This window comes from Corvus kubaryi, unplaced genomic scaffold (assembly GCF_017639235.1).
Source record: "Corvus kubaryi isolate FWS band 111438036 unplaced genomic scaffold, C.kubaryi_AGA036_p1.0 37398, whole genome shotgun sequence".
NCBI classification, from domain to species: domain Eukaryota; kingdom Metazoa; phylum Chordata; class Aves; order Passeriformes; family Corvidae; genus Corvus; species Corvus kubaryi.
In genome coordinates, this window is record NW_024581137.1 from 26,846,328 (window position 1) to 26,863,450 (window position 17,123).

At 39.3% G+C, this 17,123-nt stretch overlaps 1 protein-coding gene across 7 annotated transcripts; it reads right to left on the reverse strand.

Moving 5' to 3' along the window:
* Nucleotides 1-407: 407 nt before the first annotated feature.
* On the reverse strand, nt 408-17,041 carry CCDC126 (coiled-coil domain containing 126). Of its 7 annotated transcripts, none has more exons than XM_042043367.1 (5): nt 17,026-17,040; nt 16,737-16,855; nt 5,314-5,447; nt 4,291-4,694; nt 408-2,018 (listed from the first exon to the last, which is right to left on the reverse strand). In XM_042043367.1, exons 4-5 carry the CDS (start codon nt 4,526-4,528, stop codon nt 1,837-1,839), a joined length of 420 nt encoding a protein of 139 aa, XP_041899301.1. In that variant the 5' UTR covers nt 4,529-4,694; nt 5,314-5,447; nt 16,737-16,855; nt 17,026-17,040; the 3' UTR covers nt 408-1,836. The 7 variants fall into 7 exon arrangements, with proteins under 7 accessions (XP_041899301.1, XP_041899302.1, XP_041899303.1 ...); XM_042043368.1 differs by having other exon boundaries at nt 17,020-17,034; XM_042043369.1 differs by lacking the exon at nt 17,026-17,040 and adding an exon at nt 17,000-17,014.
* Between the last annotated feature and the right edge of the window lie 82 nt (nt 17,042-17,123).

Consider the following 17,123-nt stretch of genomic DNA (forward strand, 5'->3'; position numbering starts at 1 on the left):
TAGGAAGTAAACCAGACAGCTAGATATAAAAATCTATTTATCTATTTATCTATCTATCTATCTATATGTTGTCAACATGCAGGTTCAAAAGAAGTTCTGCACGTATCTTCTTCACTCTTAGGTTAAACTCTTCACTCTTAGGTTTGCCATTAAAGATCTAAACCAGTTGTTTTATTTTCATTTCTTTCTCCCCTCACCTCTAACCTGAGGAAAGTTTCAGGGCATTAGAATTTCAAGAATTTCTTAGTGACTGAGAAGGAAGAATACCAGAAAGAGTACTACTAAACCTCAGAGATGTACAACTTTCCAATCCAGAAACAGATAGAGCACATGTAGCAAGAATGACAAGACTATTTAACAAAAAAACCCCACCAAACCCCCCCCCAAAAAAGCTCCAAACAGAAACATTTACAAGTACAATTAAAAATTTATTTTTTTCTTTCTGTATTGAAGTGAGTACATGTTTACACACAATGTGACAAAAAAAAAAAAATCATCTGCATACTAAGTAAGTACTAACTAAGATTGCAATTGTATTTTCCTTTATAACCATTGAGAATATCAGCAGGGAAACAGAAGAAAGAAAAAAAATACATAACTTTGCCTGGTATATTATCGAGTGCCTCAGGTTTTACTCATCCCCAAAACCTCACTCACAGGACACTTTTGGCAGAAGTCCCTGAACATTCTGTCCCCTCCAAACATTCAGTACAATCTAAAAAACAGGTTCAGTGGCACTTTAATATCATTTCAGTAACATTTGAGATACAGTGCACCCACATGGCATGCAATTTACTTTGCTGTAAGGCTGACTTAGACATAAGGCAAACATTACCTTAGCTCTCAAATATTCCATGATAAGACACCCTTAGTACATATACCTCTGTTAAATGCAGAGATGCCTTGATTCCCGTCATTGCTTTTCCTTCTGATCTAGAAAGCAACTCAGGGAGATGGTGTGCTATACTCAACACAAACTGCAAGGCATTAAAATGTTAAAAACAAACAGCAATGAATAAAAATAAACCATATTCACATCTCCAAAACTTATTTCCATCACTTAAATAATTTTATCTGCAATTACAAAATACATACACTTAAATATCTTTTTAAGAAATAATCATCTAAGAGATCACAGATGATGATTTGCTTTTGATAATCTAACTGCCCTATCTCTGGCATAAAGATAAACCTGGACAGTGTTACTACCTAGAAAGTTTTCCTATTATAATAAATTTTCTTAAATATACAGTAAATTCTCTAACTACTCTGACAGATAGTGCAAATAAAGACATTCTTTGGGTCACAATTTAAAAATATTACCACCAATGCTATCCTCAATTTAATAGTGTTTTAGTAAGTAAGTAACAAAATATTTTAAGTGTACACATTTTCTAACGTTTGCTTAGCAACACATTTTCCTCAGTTACCTCGGCTTAATGCAGATCACAAAAAATGAATAAGCTACAATACTGCTCGCCTATCCAAAAGATATGTTATATTCATACTTAAATAAATATATTTAGAAACCTACCTATAAGTTTCTCATTGCTTTCCACATATTGTTATTATCCAATGGTCTACTACACCAAATCAATGATATCAAAATATCTTTAGAGACAACAAAGATCACTTCAGAAGCACTGCTCAAAGGCAATGAAATAATGCTTTGAGAACCTAAGCACGTTAGGCCTACATAGATCCAAGCACATTGTAGAATACAATAGTTTACGCTTGTTTCAGAGTCAACTACTTCTTTGCCCTAGCCAGAGATAAAAAGCTTATCTTAAATATTATCCATCAATGACGTAGAAACACACAAAGCAGCCCTGTTTGCTATCTAATGTTGCTTGCTGGCTTTACACGTTTATTTGAAGTCACTGGCACCTGATGATTAGTTCCATTAGTGGTATTTGTTGCTGAGCCATTCACAACGATGTAATCAACCTTGTTTTCCAATTTCACGAGGCGTTGTAAGATGTCATCCAGAAGAACAGCAATTGTTCTCTTAAGATCAGCTGAAGATAATGGAAAAAACAAATTACAGCCTGTTATTTACTACGTGTGGAAAAGAACTGCTATTTCAACATATTCACATCTTAACACTTGCTATCCTCCCTACCACACTTTTTGGAAAGGAGTACAGGTTGGTATACAAGTACAGAATTAAACAGCTGCTTGATTTTTCTTTAATACCATTTCTTTGTTATTTTAGGGAAGGGAGATACCACCATAACAGGGAACGGTGAAGGCAGCCAATTAAATATTAGAGTGTAAGAACAAAAACACTAGTTGGAACATTAGAAGTGACTGTTCAAAGGTATTGCTTCAAATTTCATCCAGACAACAGCATTGGAATACTCAGATATGTCATCTTTTAGCCTTGGATGCAAGAGACTATATCTAAATATTTTCCAGCATAAAGAAGGTAGTTAATAGCTTTCCCCTAAATGACAGATTTAGCCCATAGAAAAGCTGCTATTAGAAGGTATCTTTTTGCTTCTTACCTAAGCTACAAAGCAAGGGTAAAAAAATCTATTTACATATTTATTGACTGAAAAATAAGAGAAAATATAGGAAAAAAAAATCTCATGCTCTGGAACACAAAACCAGTAACATCTTTCTACAGAAGCTAATTATGCTGTTGCCAATCACCATCTTCTTTCAGATTTGAAAAAAATTAACAAACTTACCAGATTTTACAAGGTGTCAAGACTCCCATTACACATGAAGACATCTACAAACTCTGTCTCTACCCCCCACCCTCTAATTAGTTCTTAACTAAGCAGAAAGATTGGGGAGAAAGATCACAGGCATCAAAGTGAAAAAATAGGAGTAAAATAAATAAAATTAAAAATCAGTAGTAAATTAGGTTTAAAAAAGAGAAGTCTCAGGTCAGCCCCTTCCTCTAAAATTAACTAGTTCTTGTTTAGTAATGTTAACTTTGAGAAAATAAAAAATGAATTGCTTATCAATTCAAGCCAGAGCAGGGTCTACTGCCAGTAACAGAGGGTGGGTCATGTACTCTGTAATATCATTCTGTGCTCAACAGTCTGAGGGAAGGAATTGTCAAGTTTTAATTCTGATGATCAGCCTGTAGATCAAGAGATTACTTCATTTTTTATTAAATTTCAGACAAAACCTCAGAAGACAAGTCTCATTTGGAAATACACTGTAAGACTTATAGAACAGGAGAAAGCTACAGTACAAAAGGATTTTTCAGGGGTTTTTTTAATGATAGAAAAACTTAATTACACAGTAAAGGAAGGAAGTCCTTGATGACAAAAAAGAAAAGTGGAAGGAGAAAACAGGGAAGAAAAGAGAAGGCAGTCTCTTGCTGTCATAAAAATTAATTTTAAGAATGAAAGGATTGAAGGTTTAAACACTTTTTACTGTCCTACTCCTCTTGGGTTGCTCCTGCACATCTTGTCATCACAGACTTGCTTCCTTCTTCCTGAGCAGGAGCAAAAAGACTTCAGACACATTTTTGCTGCTTGCACTCTTACCAAATGTCTATAAAGGGCATCCTACAACAGGCAGAGGTATTTAAGGAAATCTTAAGAAGGGGATCAAAGTACATTACTACACATCTTTTCAGATACTACTTTTTAAAAATAAACATTTTTAGTTATCTTTTCAATATTTCAGAAGGTAGTGAATACTGGCCACCTATTTATCAAGTTAGGTACATATTCACAAGACAGGCAAATCAGACAGAGAGATATGATGCAGCAAGTATTAAAGCTCACAAGACAATAAACCTTATCTGTTACGGCTACTTCTAAAACAAGGGGAGATTCTGCTAAATTCATAATTGTCTTCCAGTCTCCAGACTACAAACTCAACTAGTATGTTGCTTTTTCACTGCTTTTTTAAGGAGAAGAAAATTCAAGAAATAAAAGTGAGAAATTAGCAATGAGGTACTAGAACCTGGAATGTCGAAGTGACAATAGAAAACTTTGTCCCTGTATCAAGCACGTGCTTATTCCTCAGAAGCTGGAGATTCAGAAAAAGCATAATGTAACTGTTACTTCTGTAAGTAACTGTATTCATGTACCTGGAGAGATCTAAAAAAAAATCCTGGAAAGCAAAAATTTCATGTCTGAAGCCTGATTTTGCAACTCATCTTAATCTTCAAGTTCATTGAATAAACTAAAATCAAATCAGTTATTATAAAGAGGTTTTTTCTGCTGAAGAGCAGCATATACTACTTAAAAAAAAAAATTATAACTTTACAGTTTTCAGAAAAAGAATATATTCAAGTAACTAGTATGGCTTTTTTCCTCTTACCATATCCTGCCACAGAGGCTCCACCACCACCATTCATTAGGTTTTTATTTTCTTCTGCCAGTGCTTTGACATATCTTTTACTGAGATCTAATATCTGTCCACGCAGCTCAGCACTGCTTTGGCGTCTTGGATACTGGAAAGTGTAGCGTAGCAACATCAAACCCCAAATGATACCAAAGACTAGTAAAAACATACTCAGTTTCTGGGACATATTTTTTCTTGGAAATGTTAGAAACATTTCTGATGAAGGCCACAGGCGTGTCCTAATTTCAAGGTAAGTAACTGAATTTGGCTTTGTCAAATTATATTACATATTAAACAAAAATAGTATTTCTGTGAAGTGAAAAATCTTCTAGCTGGATCATCTTGAACATATCTTCTCATGTTTTAGTTGGTCGTGATTCCTGAAATTTGTAAAGTACCACTTGGTTATTCAAAACTGCTACAGTTGTTGAGATCAAGAACAAATATCAGTTTCCAAATACAGTATCATTGCATAATCTAGCAAACAATTGTGGGTTTTTATCTGCTTAGAGGTTCAGCTATCTTTCCATCTCACCTGTTATTCACAGGGTTTCCTCCTCCTATGTTTACCTATTTTTATTCTCCAAAAATCAAAACTTCTGTTCTTCCACAAATCACCTTAAGTATTTTAAATACCGGAATTTAAACTGACATTAAACTCAAATGCATTTCAAAGAAAATGCAGTATCTAGAAGAGACCTGTAAAACATTTCTATACAACATTGTGATGAACTATACACATACATCTACACACAAGATCTTGTTCAATGATTCACTTGATTGTTACTCTTCACTTCGAGGCACAGAGCAAGTATGAACAGACAACATGGGGAATGATGTTTCTTGATTGGTTAGCTAGTTCAAAGTTTCCTCTCCTGGTTTTGTACACCATTAAGATTTGTTTTGGTTTCTTACTACTGAATAAAAGATAAAACCAAAATAAATTGGCACAATGCACCTACCTTCAGGATTTTGCTACGACTTTAAAAAATATCTTACCATAGTACCCAATTCTGATCCTTCAATAGACTAAGGCTTCAGGAGGAAAGCAAGTGGTAGGAAAGCTTCAGCACTTAAATAACAAATGTTCAGATAGTTTGAAGCAGTTTGAGCCACACATCTTCAAGGATGTACTGGGGAAAAAAAGAAAAGATTTAAACAAAAAGTGAAGATATCTTCGTTTACTTGTGGAGTAGTTGCAGTTGAAGGCTTCAAGCTACATGCTTTTAAAACAGAAACACATTTTAAAACCTAACTTCAAGCAACTGTTAGGGAAGAACATAGAATTCATTTCCATTTTATTATGAATGCATGCATTTGAATGCCCAGTAACTGACTTCAACTTTTACTTTTAAAAGAAAGCTTGGTAAGAATCTCACTCAGCATTTCCTTCTTCTTGCGTTATAAGACAGTGACAACAGATGTTCAGGATTCATAATATATGTACATGCACATATATTTACATATTCATCATTCTTTTACTAATTTTTACCCCTCATATGTATCCCACATTTTCAGACTCTTTCCATGTGTACCTTGTATTTCTCATTTTTCACCCAGCTCTGAAACTACTCCAATTATTCAATACCTTCTCAAAAGAGAATTTCTATTATTTAACATAGTCCAGATAAAGCTACTCATTTCACACAATAGTTACACTTTTCCTCATTATTCCCAGTTCTTCCCCACATATTACCTGACACAAGCACTTTTTAGACTGATATTACACATCTAATAGGGTTCCTCACCAGACGTTCTGTAGTGGCACGTTAGGCCTTGGTTTGTATCAGAATATCGATACCGAGTATCTCGTACTGCTGAGCTCTCATCTAAACCTGACTCTGTCTCCATGGCATTTTTCGTCCCCTCCACTGACCAGTTCCACCAGCCTTATGCCAACACCCTGCTGTCTGCTGCCTACACAAGTGTCACTGCCAGCAGGGCCCCGAGCCCTGCTTGTCGCTTACCCTTCACCTTCGCTCTTCAGGTAATCCTCTCAACAAGCAAGCCAGCGTGCCTCATTCAAGTGGCAAATTCTTGAAGTGCTCTAAAATCAACATGCATATCTCAATTATTCTGAAAATGATTAACCCAAGGCAGGGAGACATAAGGACTTGGACACCAAAGTTGCTGTAAAGTAACAACGTGCTGTGTATAAAATGCCCTATGGTAACCACTGCCAGTACATAAACTCTTACTGCTGGGTGCACTAATGCAAGCGGCAATCCCAAGTCACTGAATGAGGAAAGCTCACTTCACCCTCCACTGTGGGGCATGATTGTGCACAAGGACAGACAGTCAACACACAGTAATTTGAACCCCCACTGTAAATGCAGTGGGATGTATTTTGTTCAAGAAATGTGCTTATCCCCCCCTAAAACTGTTTTAAGATACAAATTTGTCTTAAGTACATAAAATAAGAGAGAAAACAATAAAAACTTACATTCCACAGCATGAATATCTGGAATTGTGTGGTTTAAGATTTCCTGAAACAGATCTTCCCTAAACATGCACTAACCAAAACTTCTTTTCCCTAGCTCTTTGCCAAATCTATGGCTCTGCACTCAGACTTTAAAGAACAAACTGCACCCACATCGTTATGTATCTACATAATCTCTGAACAGTATTAAATATGATGGAAGACATTTATGAGGTCCAGGAGTAGAGGATTCATGTGATAGCTGAGAAGACCAAACAGTATCCCTCAAGAAGAGACCATAAGTTTCAACCCCATTCCCAAAAGTCTCTACTTCTTCTATTAATCAAAATAATAATTGAAAAAAAAAGAACAACCCAACAAAACTGAAAAGAACAAATAGCTCTTACAAAACTTGAATTTAGTTCAGCTCTCCACATATCTCCAACCATATCTCATCCTGAAGCATTTAGACAAGATCACTGCAGTCCTTTGGAGCAGAAATAACTCTGCCATCACACTGTAAATAAGACCACAAGCCAGGATAAGAGGTCTAGCCAAGAGGAACAGATTGAATAAACTCCTGCCAAGCAGCAGCAGGAATTGCAGACTGGGCCATCGCCACGTATATCTGATCCACAGTGTACATGCTGACTACCGAAACTAATGGAAATCAAGGACTTAACCTGCTGGGAAATTGCCTAACACCCAAATACTGACACTACGCAAAGGAACTGGGAGCAAGGTGTACCAAAATTAAGAGAACTATTTGTATTTGTCACTTTTCGTACAAATTTTTAAAGGCCATTCCCCCTTAATGAATTCCAGTGTAATCTCAAAGTTCTGGAGATTTGGTCTCCTCTTTCCCCCTGAAGCATGCACTTCTAGTGACCCATAACATACTCCCTGCAAGACCCTTCCAAGGTTACATGGGGCGGGGGAAGCCCAAGCTTATACCCACATGATTTGGAAGTAGGAAAAACACAGTATCGGAGCAGCAGGAGCACATATTAGGAAGAAAATAGCACAGTAAAATGGATGGATTGGAATATTCTTGTACCTCCTGTTGCCCTGAAGGGTCACCACTTCTCTATGAGAACATTATAGTTTAAACAAAACTTGGACTCAGAATGGACTTTAATTTTCAATAATTCAGAGGTAGTATCCCATAAGGTAAAAGCACACATGTAAGAAGGAACATTGCCTCTTCTGATCTTTATTACTCTCATTCTCTCAAAGTACAGAATTTGCTGAGTTGGAAATCCTCCCTGAGCAGGAAAAAAAGGAAGCTGAGACATCCTTCTTCACACTGATTTATCCTGGAGAGAAATGCTGGCATACCACTCTCCCAACCACAGCTGAGGGACTTTTGTGGCAAAGGCAGTCAAAGCGCTGCAGAGAGCAACAGGAAAAAAGGGTGCATCTGATCTACACCTTCTTGGAATTCCTACCATCCCTAATCACGGAGACTGAGACAAAAGGAAGACAACCATGACAATGAAGGAGTACGACCAGAACAAAATTTGAGTATGTGAGGAGGGAAAGAAAAGAAACAAAACCCAAAACCAACAAATCCAAACCAAAACAAAATATTCAACAAAACAAACCCAAATCAAACAAAACTCCGGCAAAATGGCAATCCAAGAATCCATGAACATGCTGATTTGGCATGGCCTGGTGGCGATGCACCACACCCCCACCGTTTCGGCAGCCCACGGCGAGCCTGGCCTGCCTGGCTGCCCCATGCCAACCATGCCGCGGCAGCCGCCACCGCCTGCGTGGTGCCAGCAGGGCCGTCTGGCTGGCGGGGGAAACATGGCGGGCGAGTCCCCAATGCAGAACCTGGACGAAATCAACCTCTCGGCGCTGTGGGATCCTGCAAGAATCTTTGAATTGGTGGTAGCAGGTTTTTTTCTAGCTAGAGAAGAGGAGGAAGTGAGGACGTGTGAAGGAGAACAACATGGCGGCAACAGGGTCAGTGGAAAAAGAGGGGGAGGAGGTGCTCCAGGCGCCGGAGCCAAGATTCCTCTGCAGGCCGTGGTGAGGACCATGGTGAAGCCCTGCAGCCCATGCAGTCGACGGGGGATGCAGAGATCCACTTGGAGCCCGTGGGAGAAGTGCTCCCACCTGAGCGGGTGGATACCAGAGAAAGCTGTGATACAGTGGGAGGCGCGGTGGAGAGAGGGGGCCCCTAGTTCCAAACTAGAGGAACCTATCCTTAGTGGACTGCACTCTGTGGACGAGTGACCCACACCGCAGCAGTTTCGGGAGGACTGTTTGCCCATGGGAGCGACTCACGTTGCAGCAGTTTTGGCAGGACTGCTGCTCGTGAGATTAGAGCCACGCCGGAGAAGTTCACGGAGAACTTGTCTCCCGTGGGAGGGACTTGCAGCATTGCAGAAGAAAGACTCCTCTCCCTGAGCAAACAGAAAAAGATCTCAAGTGACGAACTGACCAAAACTCCCACACCCTCTTTCCCTGAACTGTCGGTGGGAAGGAGGAAGGGGCTGGGGGGAAAAAAGGTGTTTTAAAGGCTTATTTTATTCTCATTATCCTCCTCTGACTCTGTTAATAATAAATTTACTTTATACCTTTAAATTTGAACCTGTTTTGCCCTTAAGAGTGTTTTCTCTCAGTCCTCATCCCAACGCATGAGCCCTTCATTAATTTTTTTCCTTCTCTGCCCAGCTGAGAGCAAGAGAAGGTGAGTGAACAGCTTTCATGGGTGCCTGGCATTTGGCCAGTGTCAAACCACGACAATGAAGAAGATAATATTTTCCAGATAATCCTTTCAATAAGCACCGATTCAAGTGCCAGTTTTCTGAAGTTCTTTAAATCAGCATGCATATTTCAATTATTCTGGAAAGTACAAGCCCAAGCCAGGAGCAACACTAGAACTTGGAGCTACAACCAGTTCCTGAATGAGGATCCAACACTATGTTTCTCTCACAGACATACAAAGAGCTTGGTTTTCTTCACTGTTTCACTGCTGATTGTCTAAGAAAAGTACTGCCAAAACCTACCAACGTGGATACAACTTTGTCCAGTGCTAGCACAACACTGACATACATCTGGCAACAAAAACAATGAACTAAGGCACTCATCCACTCCAAAATAAAATCATGTCTCTATCCTGTGACCTGTATTTCAAAATCAGTCATATATAAACCATATTATTTACTGCATGAAACAAAAGGAGCAAAAGTAAAAGAAAAAGCTACAGAACATGCATTGTATGTTCCATAATAAAGCAAAGTTCTAGTAGCTCTGATACTACTTAACTAAACAGTAGCATTGGACTTCAGTTTGAATACTGACCCCTCTCCATGGAAACCAGCCCATACTTACAAAACAGCATTCTTGAATTTTGTTGCAAAGTCTTCCTCAGATTCTGCTTTACTCATTCTCAGAAAAACCAAGAGATTATATTAACATACAACACAAAGGAATGCCTCATACATCCCCTGAAACAACCTCAGGTTATCAGGAGAACAAGGCATACCTAAATCCTTAAAAGCTTATTGTACCTTACAGCACTGCCACTTCTGCCAGTCAGTCAGCTCATGGAAGACTGGCACATACTCATCATCATTTTTCTAGCCTACCCAAGAGATGGCAGCCTTCCTAAACCACTAGAAATGGTTACAGGGCAAATTTAAACCTGTCCTGCAGAGATGATTTGTGTCCTTTCTAGTTTTGAAAAATGTACAGGACAGATGACGATAATTATTTGTAAGAGAAAAAGCAGCAGGTCCATCAGGTATTTTTGGTAGTTATTAATAAGCAGTTTGCAAATGCAAAGAATACAGAAAACCAAAGCCTGAGAGAATCCCACTTGATTCAAAGATCAAAAATACTTTTAAGGAAAAAGCGAAGAAAAGTGCAGTGAAAATAATATTGTTAACATACAGTCCAATAAAGTCACCTCTTTGGTCATATATTTTTGAAAGATAGAATCTCAAATACTAAGGCAGTAGTTCCTCAGTGATACTCTAGATACCTAGACAGGTATGAACTAATGAACTAATGAACTAATACATTAAGAAAATAGGCTTGATAAGTGGGAATTTTACTCAACCTATTACTACCACAATATTTATCTGTTCCTCACTTCCAAATTATGACGAACAACAACATGACACTGTGAATTCAAGAGCAGGTCTGGCTTTGCAACCAGTTATTATTACTAACTGCATAAACAGAAGAAGTGATTTATCAAGACAGAGCTTAAAAAAAAAAAGCCATACACAGTCATAGAAGCGTGCATCCAATTACAGAGGAAGTGGAAAAAATCTTGTAATAGAACAGACAGCAGACAGAAATCAGGACAGTACCAAAGCTGACATTAATAATTACCATAAAATAATTGTACAGTACAAAATTGGAATTTATTACCATCTCAGTGGGAGCACAAGAAGTTTCTGAAATTATTAATGATTTAAAATTACCACACTAAAATTACATCTGTACAAGAAATAACTATTAAATTCATGGCAACAAACATCCCTCAGTACAGAAAGGGTACTGTATCAGTAAACAATACACTGTCTGTAAATACACAGGGTGATATCTCATTGCAATAGCCAACAAACATTTCAGGAAGACAAGAATCACTGGGCTTTACAGAATACCAGGAAAAAAATTCTACAGTACCATCAAGCTCCATTCTATTATTTTCCCTTTTTTTGCATCTATTTACAGGATGCACCCTCTGGCCCATTTACCTCTGTGACCTCCAAAATATTTTGTTTTCTAATTTTCCAACAGAAAACTTTGAGCATCACTCAGCTGACAGGAATCAGTTGCACTGACCATTCTGAGAGCAGACAGGCTGGTTCTACGTTATTTGGGAAACTATCTGCAGTTTCTGTGCAGCAATGAAAATGGGAAGTCTAAGGAATAACTGACACACACCAAAACAGCATAGAACATATTCACTAGCCAGTTAATGGTAGAAGACTGATACAATGAAATTAGCACCTAGAATCCCAGGACATCACATGCTGAGACTTTTTGGAATGCCAAAAATGAGGTTTGTATTCTGGTAGTTTGCAGTCTTAGATGGCTGTTGGTTCTGCAGTAGGTGCGATTGCTGGTTTGGCAATCTGCATGAGGTGCAGCTGCCAAACAGGTGCCCAAAGAAGTGAAGTGTTTACACAGAGCCCTGTTTAAAACCAGTGCATAAGGAAGAATCACATTCCTCGTATTTTTATGAGTGCACGAGTTCTTGAGAAGATGCCAATAAAACTACTGTCCTGTACTGGTACATCCATACTGGTGACTGTTGCAGACCAACACTGTCCTTTGGTTCCCAGGTTCACTCAGACAGCTGCACAGCACCATAAAAGAGCAGGATCTTCTACTCAGAACCAACCATTAAAAGCAATGCCAGTTCCCAGACAAGTGAAACCACATTTAGCTGTCTTTTGTTAAAATTTACTCTTAGCACTTCAAGTATTCTATTATTGTTGCTGTAAAATTTGGTCAACAGAAAAACATCACAGCAGAGAGGGAAAAGAGGATAGATACTTGACTGACAAAACTTCAGCACTCCTGACATAACAGAGCCGACCAAAATGGGCTCTGATGAAACCCAAGGGTCTTTTCAAACTGCATCATAGATGAGCAGATAGAAGAGACCGTTTACATTAATAGCTGCTAGATTCAAGTGAAAATACCAGTACTATAAAACACATTGATATCTTAAGAACAGGTAAGAAGGCACATTTCTGGGCAAAAAAAGGCTGCTCTAGCACTATGAAGGCTGCTGGCCTGCAGGTTTTAGCAGTTCTGTACCACTTTTAGAGCGTGCTGCCAAAGGAGTCTGCCTTTGTGTCTTTTCCAAGGCATCTATCTTTATACCTTCTCCTGCAGCATGTGTTCCTTCATTCCCTGCTTCTACATGCCCAAGACTTGCAATTACCTTGGCATACTGAAAAAAAAAAATCCTTTTGCCTTATTGCTAGCTGTCTTTTGGGGAATACCTTTAATGGATATTCCAAGTGAAGGAAACATGAGGTTTAAGGGAATAGCAAAAATGGGTAACTACCAAAAATACCTATTTTTCTGCAAAGAAAGAAGAAAATCTTGTGTGCTCCCGACAGTTCCTGTCTCTCAATGCAGCCAAAGGATATATGGGCCAACAAAAGTCACAGCTCATCAAGCAGACACAGTACTGCTGCTGATGAGCTGCTGGGACTACCTCAAACGTATCTTAAACCAGGAATGGTTTTACCTCCTACAGACTTCTAAGAACAGCACCAATTTGTCTTGTAGCTGAACTTCGAGTTGAAAGCACAAACATATTGCTTTTGGCTTGAAAACCCACACAACAAGCTTACAGTGGCTCTGGTATAAAATTATCTGAGAGCCCAAACACTAGACTACCTTTTGTCAGTATTTTAGAAATACTGGAGAGCTGTTTCTATTTAAATGCATGCAGTCCTATTTTAATTGGTTTTGCTTTACACCTACTACCAATAATTATTTTCATTTTGCATTGTGTCTAAGGACTCCCCTCAAGTACTTTAGAGTATCTTTTTTTTCAGCACCTTCCCCCTTTATTTTGCCTACTACTGCCAATGAATGCTTTTAAAATAAACCAACCATTTAAAAACAGAAATTCTTTGTTCCTTGCCCATGGGCAGTCAGCCAAGATTCAAGATTTTGAGAGGGGAAATGGCTTGGCAAGGCTTGTGAAGAAAATTAAAGCAAGCAGATATCAATAGGGACAGTATATCAATAGGGACAGTATGTTACACTTGCTGAACTTCCCCTCCTCCCACTGGGTCCATCTAGGCCCCAAAACATTTCTATATCTCTGTATCAGGTTCTTAAATAATAATAGTAATCATAAATATTTTTTTTAAAAATCTCAGCTTCATTTTCCCTGGGACACTTTATTTTCTCTTCATGCCTTATAGCCGCCATTCAGGTCACTGTAGGACCCTTGCTCCTTGATAAGAGTCACTTATGACAGAGCACAAGGCACCTTCCTGGCTTCTCGTTCCCCAGTAACACTGCCACAATTTATTAATTGCAGGCTGTGACAAGTACTCCCACAGTACCTCTGCTCCCTTGTGAAATATCACAGCTGTCTTTGTATCACTCTTTCCAAAGCCCCTGAGACTCCAAAACTTCCTCCTGAGATGATAATGTTTAGCTAATTTTGACTAGTTTTATAGAGAGCCAAGGCTGCGGAATGATGCATGTAGGTTACTGGTAAGAGAGGGACTTTGACTGAATGTTTTAAAGAGACCTAAAAGGAAGGCAGGTGTCATTCAAGAGAACTAAGAGGGGAGTGGGGAGACAACTAACAAAGTGACAGCTGCAGTGGGGGAGAGATTGCCACTGCTCACACATGTACACACAGTGCACCACACAAACACTATTCCTGTAGAACGGCAACAAAAAAAGGACTTGTTCCACCGGGGAGAGAGAAAGAATTTAACTTGTCTGGTTTTCTTTCAAGAAACCTGAAGAATTCAAACTGAGTATGAATTTGCCCACTGAAATTATGTTTCTATGGCAAAACTGCAATACAGACGAGGCTTTGGACTCGTGCTCCTTCCCAGTAGGCAAACCCAGGTGAAGATTTCAGAAAAATAACACTGGAGGAAAAATTAAAGACAAGTGATTTCTTTTCTTCTACATCTTTTCTTCTACAATCTTATTTCTAGATTGACTTGTCAGCTCATCTGAGCATAATAATGGATTATGACAGACATTAGTTAACTGTAACACCTCAGTGGTGTGCACTGCAAAATATTTTCTTCTTAACATTAAGGAGAGGTACCCAGAAATTTAACTGGATTATTTATATCATGGTAGCCTCCTATTTCTTCAGTATTACTGAAGAAACCAATTTCATTGGAATAAGTTTTACATTCCCTTGTCTAGCCCTCTAGTCCAGGCCCTACTTTATGTAGGCAAAGTACTCATTCAGTTCTGAGCAATCCAAAATTCATCTTCTAAATTACATAGGCAAATGCTAATACACCTACTTTTTTGTAAAGTTTGTAAAGTTTTTTTGTAAATCATAGAAGAAAATATAAGAGGCTATTATTAATAATGCTCAGTTGAGAAAACCCAGCCCATAAAATGGCACAAATTATCAATCACAGGTGAAAGAGGTTGTTAAAAAATAAATAGCATATAAAGTACATTCTAGCAGTAAACTTGTACCAGGAAAAATAAATTCATTTGAGTAACTGAGCCTCACAGATTTTTCACAGCTACTGAAAAATGGCTGGTTTTGACACTTACTAGTCTTCAGATACATTGACTACACAGCTGACAATTTTAGCTGACAGCATGCATTTATCCTACTTACAGTTTAGGCAAGACGCAAGAACTAGTCCCCTTTACTATTCTCAGAAAATGTACAAGTGATCATGAACTCCAGGGGAAATATCTTAATTTTAGCAGCTAAATGACATCCAATCCCCAAGATACACCACAATTCGTGATTAGCTAATACCAGTGCCTCCTTCAAGGAGGTAACAGACAAAAAGAGTGTCTAAAATCAGATACTACAAAAGCTTTAACAAGAAAACGGGGGGGCGCGGGTCCCAGCGAGAAGTAGCTTTATTTCCAGCTGTAAAAAACTAGGAAAAAGACCTCTTTACTACACCAAAGGAATTCCAGCGTAATTGCTTAATTCTCTGGAGCTCTCAAGTACCTATTAAACAACTACATATTTTAACAACTAAAATAGTATAAAGAGGCCAGAATAACCTAGGCTTTATACACATGGGTATCTGCAGTCAAAACAGGAACAGAGATAACAATAAATTTCTACATTTGGTCTAAAACTGCAACCACACTCCTTGTGACACTACCAGAAGATACTACTCACAATCTAATATTATCTTCATATGGTCTCCTTTCTCTGATATTCTCACAAGACCAAAACAGCAATTCATTACATTTGTTCCTACGTTACAGTTAGTACAAATCACATGCACACTTAACTATGATGTGCATCATGTTCATATTCTGAAGGTTCTCTTAAAATAAAAAGTTGCAATTCCTACAAAGATCACTTTTCACAGTGAAAAAACACACCCCTCTGCCCCCAGTTCGCCCACTGAGGGGGCAAAACAACAACAAAAAAAAACCGAAACAGCAACCAAAAAGAACTAGTTAACCCAATCTGAACTGTTCTAAGGAAACTCCACATCATGTCATAGCATAGAAAAAAAATTCTCTCTGCTTGTTTTGTGGCACACAAACACAGAAATTACACTCCACTCTAGTTGTCAGTATCTTTTAGAGGACAAAAGACATAAAAGAGAATTTACAGGATGCTGCCATGTTAGGTTAGGGAACCAAAAAGAGAGTTTATTAATAATGAATGATGAACAGAGCTACAGAAAAAAGGTAGAGGTAATAGTACGTTATACATATTTACCAAAATAAACTTAATTGAAGAAAAGTGCAGCCAAAACATCATCAGATGTTACATATAAAAGCAATTTTATTATATTGTAAGAGGGAAGCGTTATTCTACAACTCTCGCTGTCAGGAAATTTCATATATTATAATATCCTAAAACTGAATGTTTCAAACCTTGCAGACTTCATTCAGTATTATTTTTACCTATTTCTTCAATAGCACCAAAGAGACCAATTTCAGTGAAATATTTACTCCTTTGTTTTGGGGTTTTTTATGCAGACTTTTTAGTGCCCGGAGATCACTTAATCTGACATTGTTAAGGATCCTGCCTTTGCCTGAATACGAATATATTTTTTTTCCATCCTGTAAGTTCCATCACATCGCTGTAATCATGCTTTGCCTCTTTGGAAGTTATGTCCTTACAGTAGAAGACATCGATCTTGCAGAGTCACTGCAGTCGTAGCTTAAGACTGGAAGACCACTGCTAATGGTGAAGGAAACCAGAACACCCTCGTTTCCTCCGCCGCTTCCTCCCCACCCAAGGACACTGCATCACAGCCCTGGGACACGGATCCCGGCCGGAGGGAACCCCGATCCCGGCACAACTCACCGCGCCGCGCCCCTCAGCGGGGCCCGCAGTGACACCGCCGCAGCCGCCACGAGAGCCGTGCAGGTACCGGGACCCGGCGGGAAGGAAGCCCGAAGGAAGACAAGACTGTCCCGCAGCTCCTGAAAGAGGGGCGGGACATCGCGGGCGCTCAGGGGCGGTGCGGACCCGCGTGTCCGGGACAGACGCAGCCACCCTGCGCCATCCCGGTCCCGCCCGAGCCTGCAGCCACCCCCACCCCTTCCCCCGTGAAAATACACACGGACGGACGGACAGACGGACAAACCCCCACCACGCTCCCGCTGCCCCGGCGCAGGGCGCGGCTCTCCGCCTCCGCCAGGGCCGGCGCGGCCCCCTCGCGCCACCCCCCGCGCAGCGCCCCCCGCCGGC

Excerpts from the sequence above, each read along its gene's own strand:
- CCDC126 (XM_042043370.1), bottom strand. The coding sequence starts at position 4,528 with ATGTTTCTAACATTTCCAAGAAAAAATATGTCCCAGAAACTGAGTATG. Across the intron at positions 2,019-4,290 it reads AGCCTCTGTGGCAGGATATG|CTGATCTTAAGAGAACAATT; the intron begins GTAAGAGGAAAA and ends CATTATCTTCAG.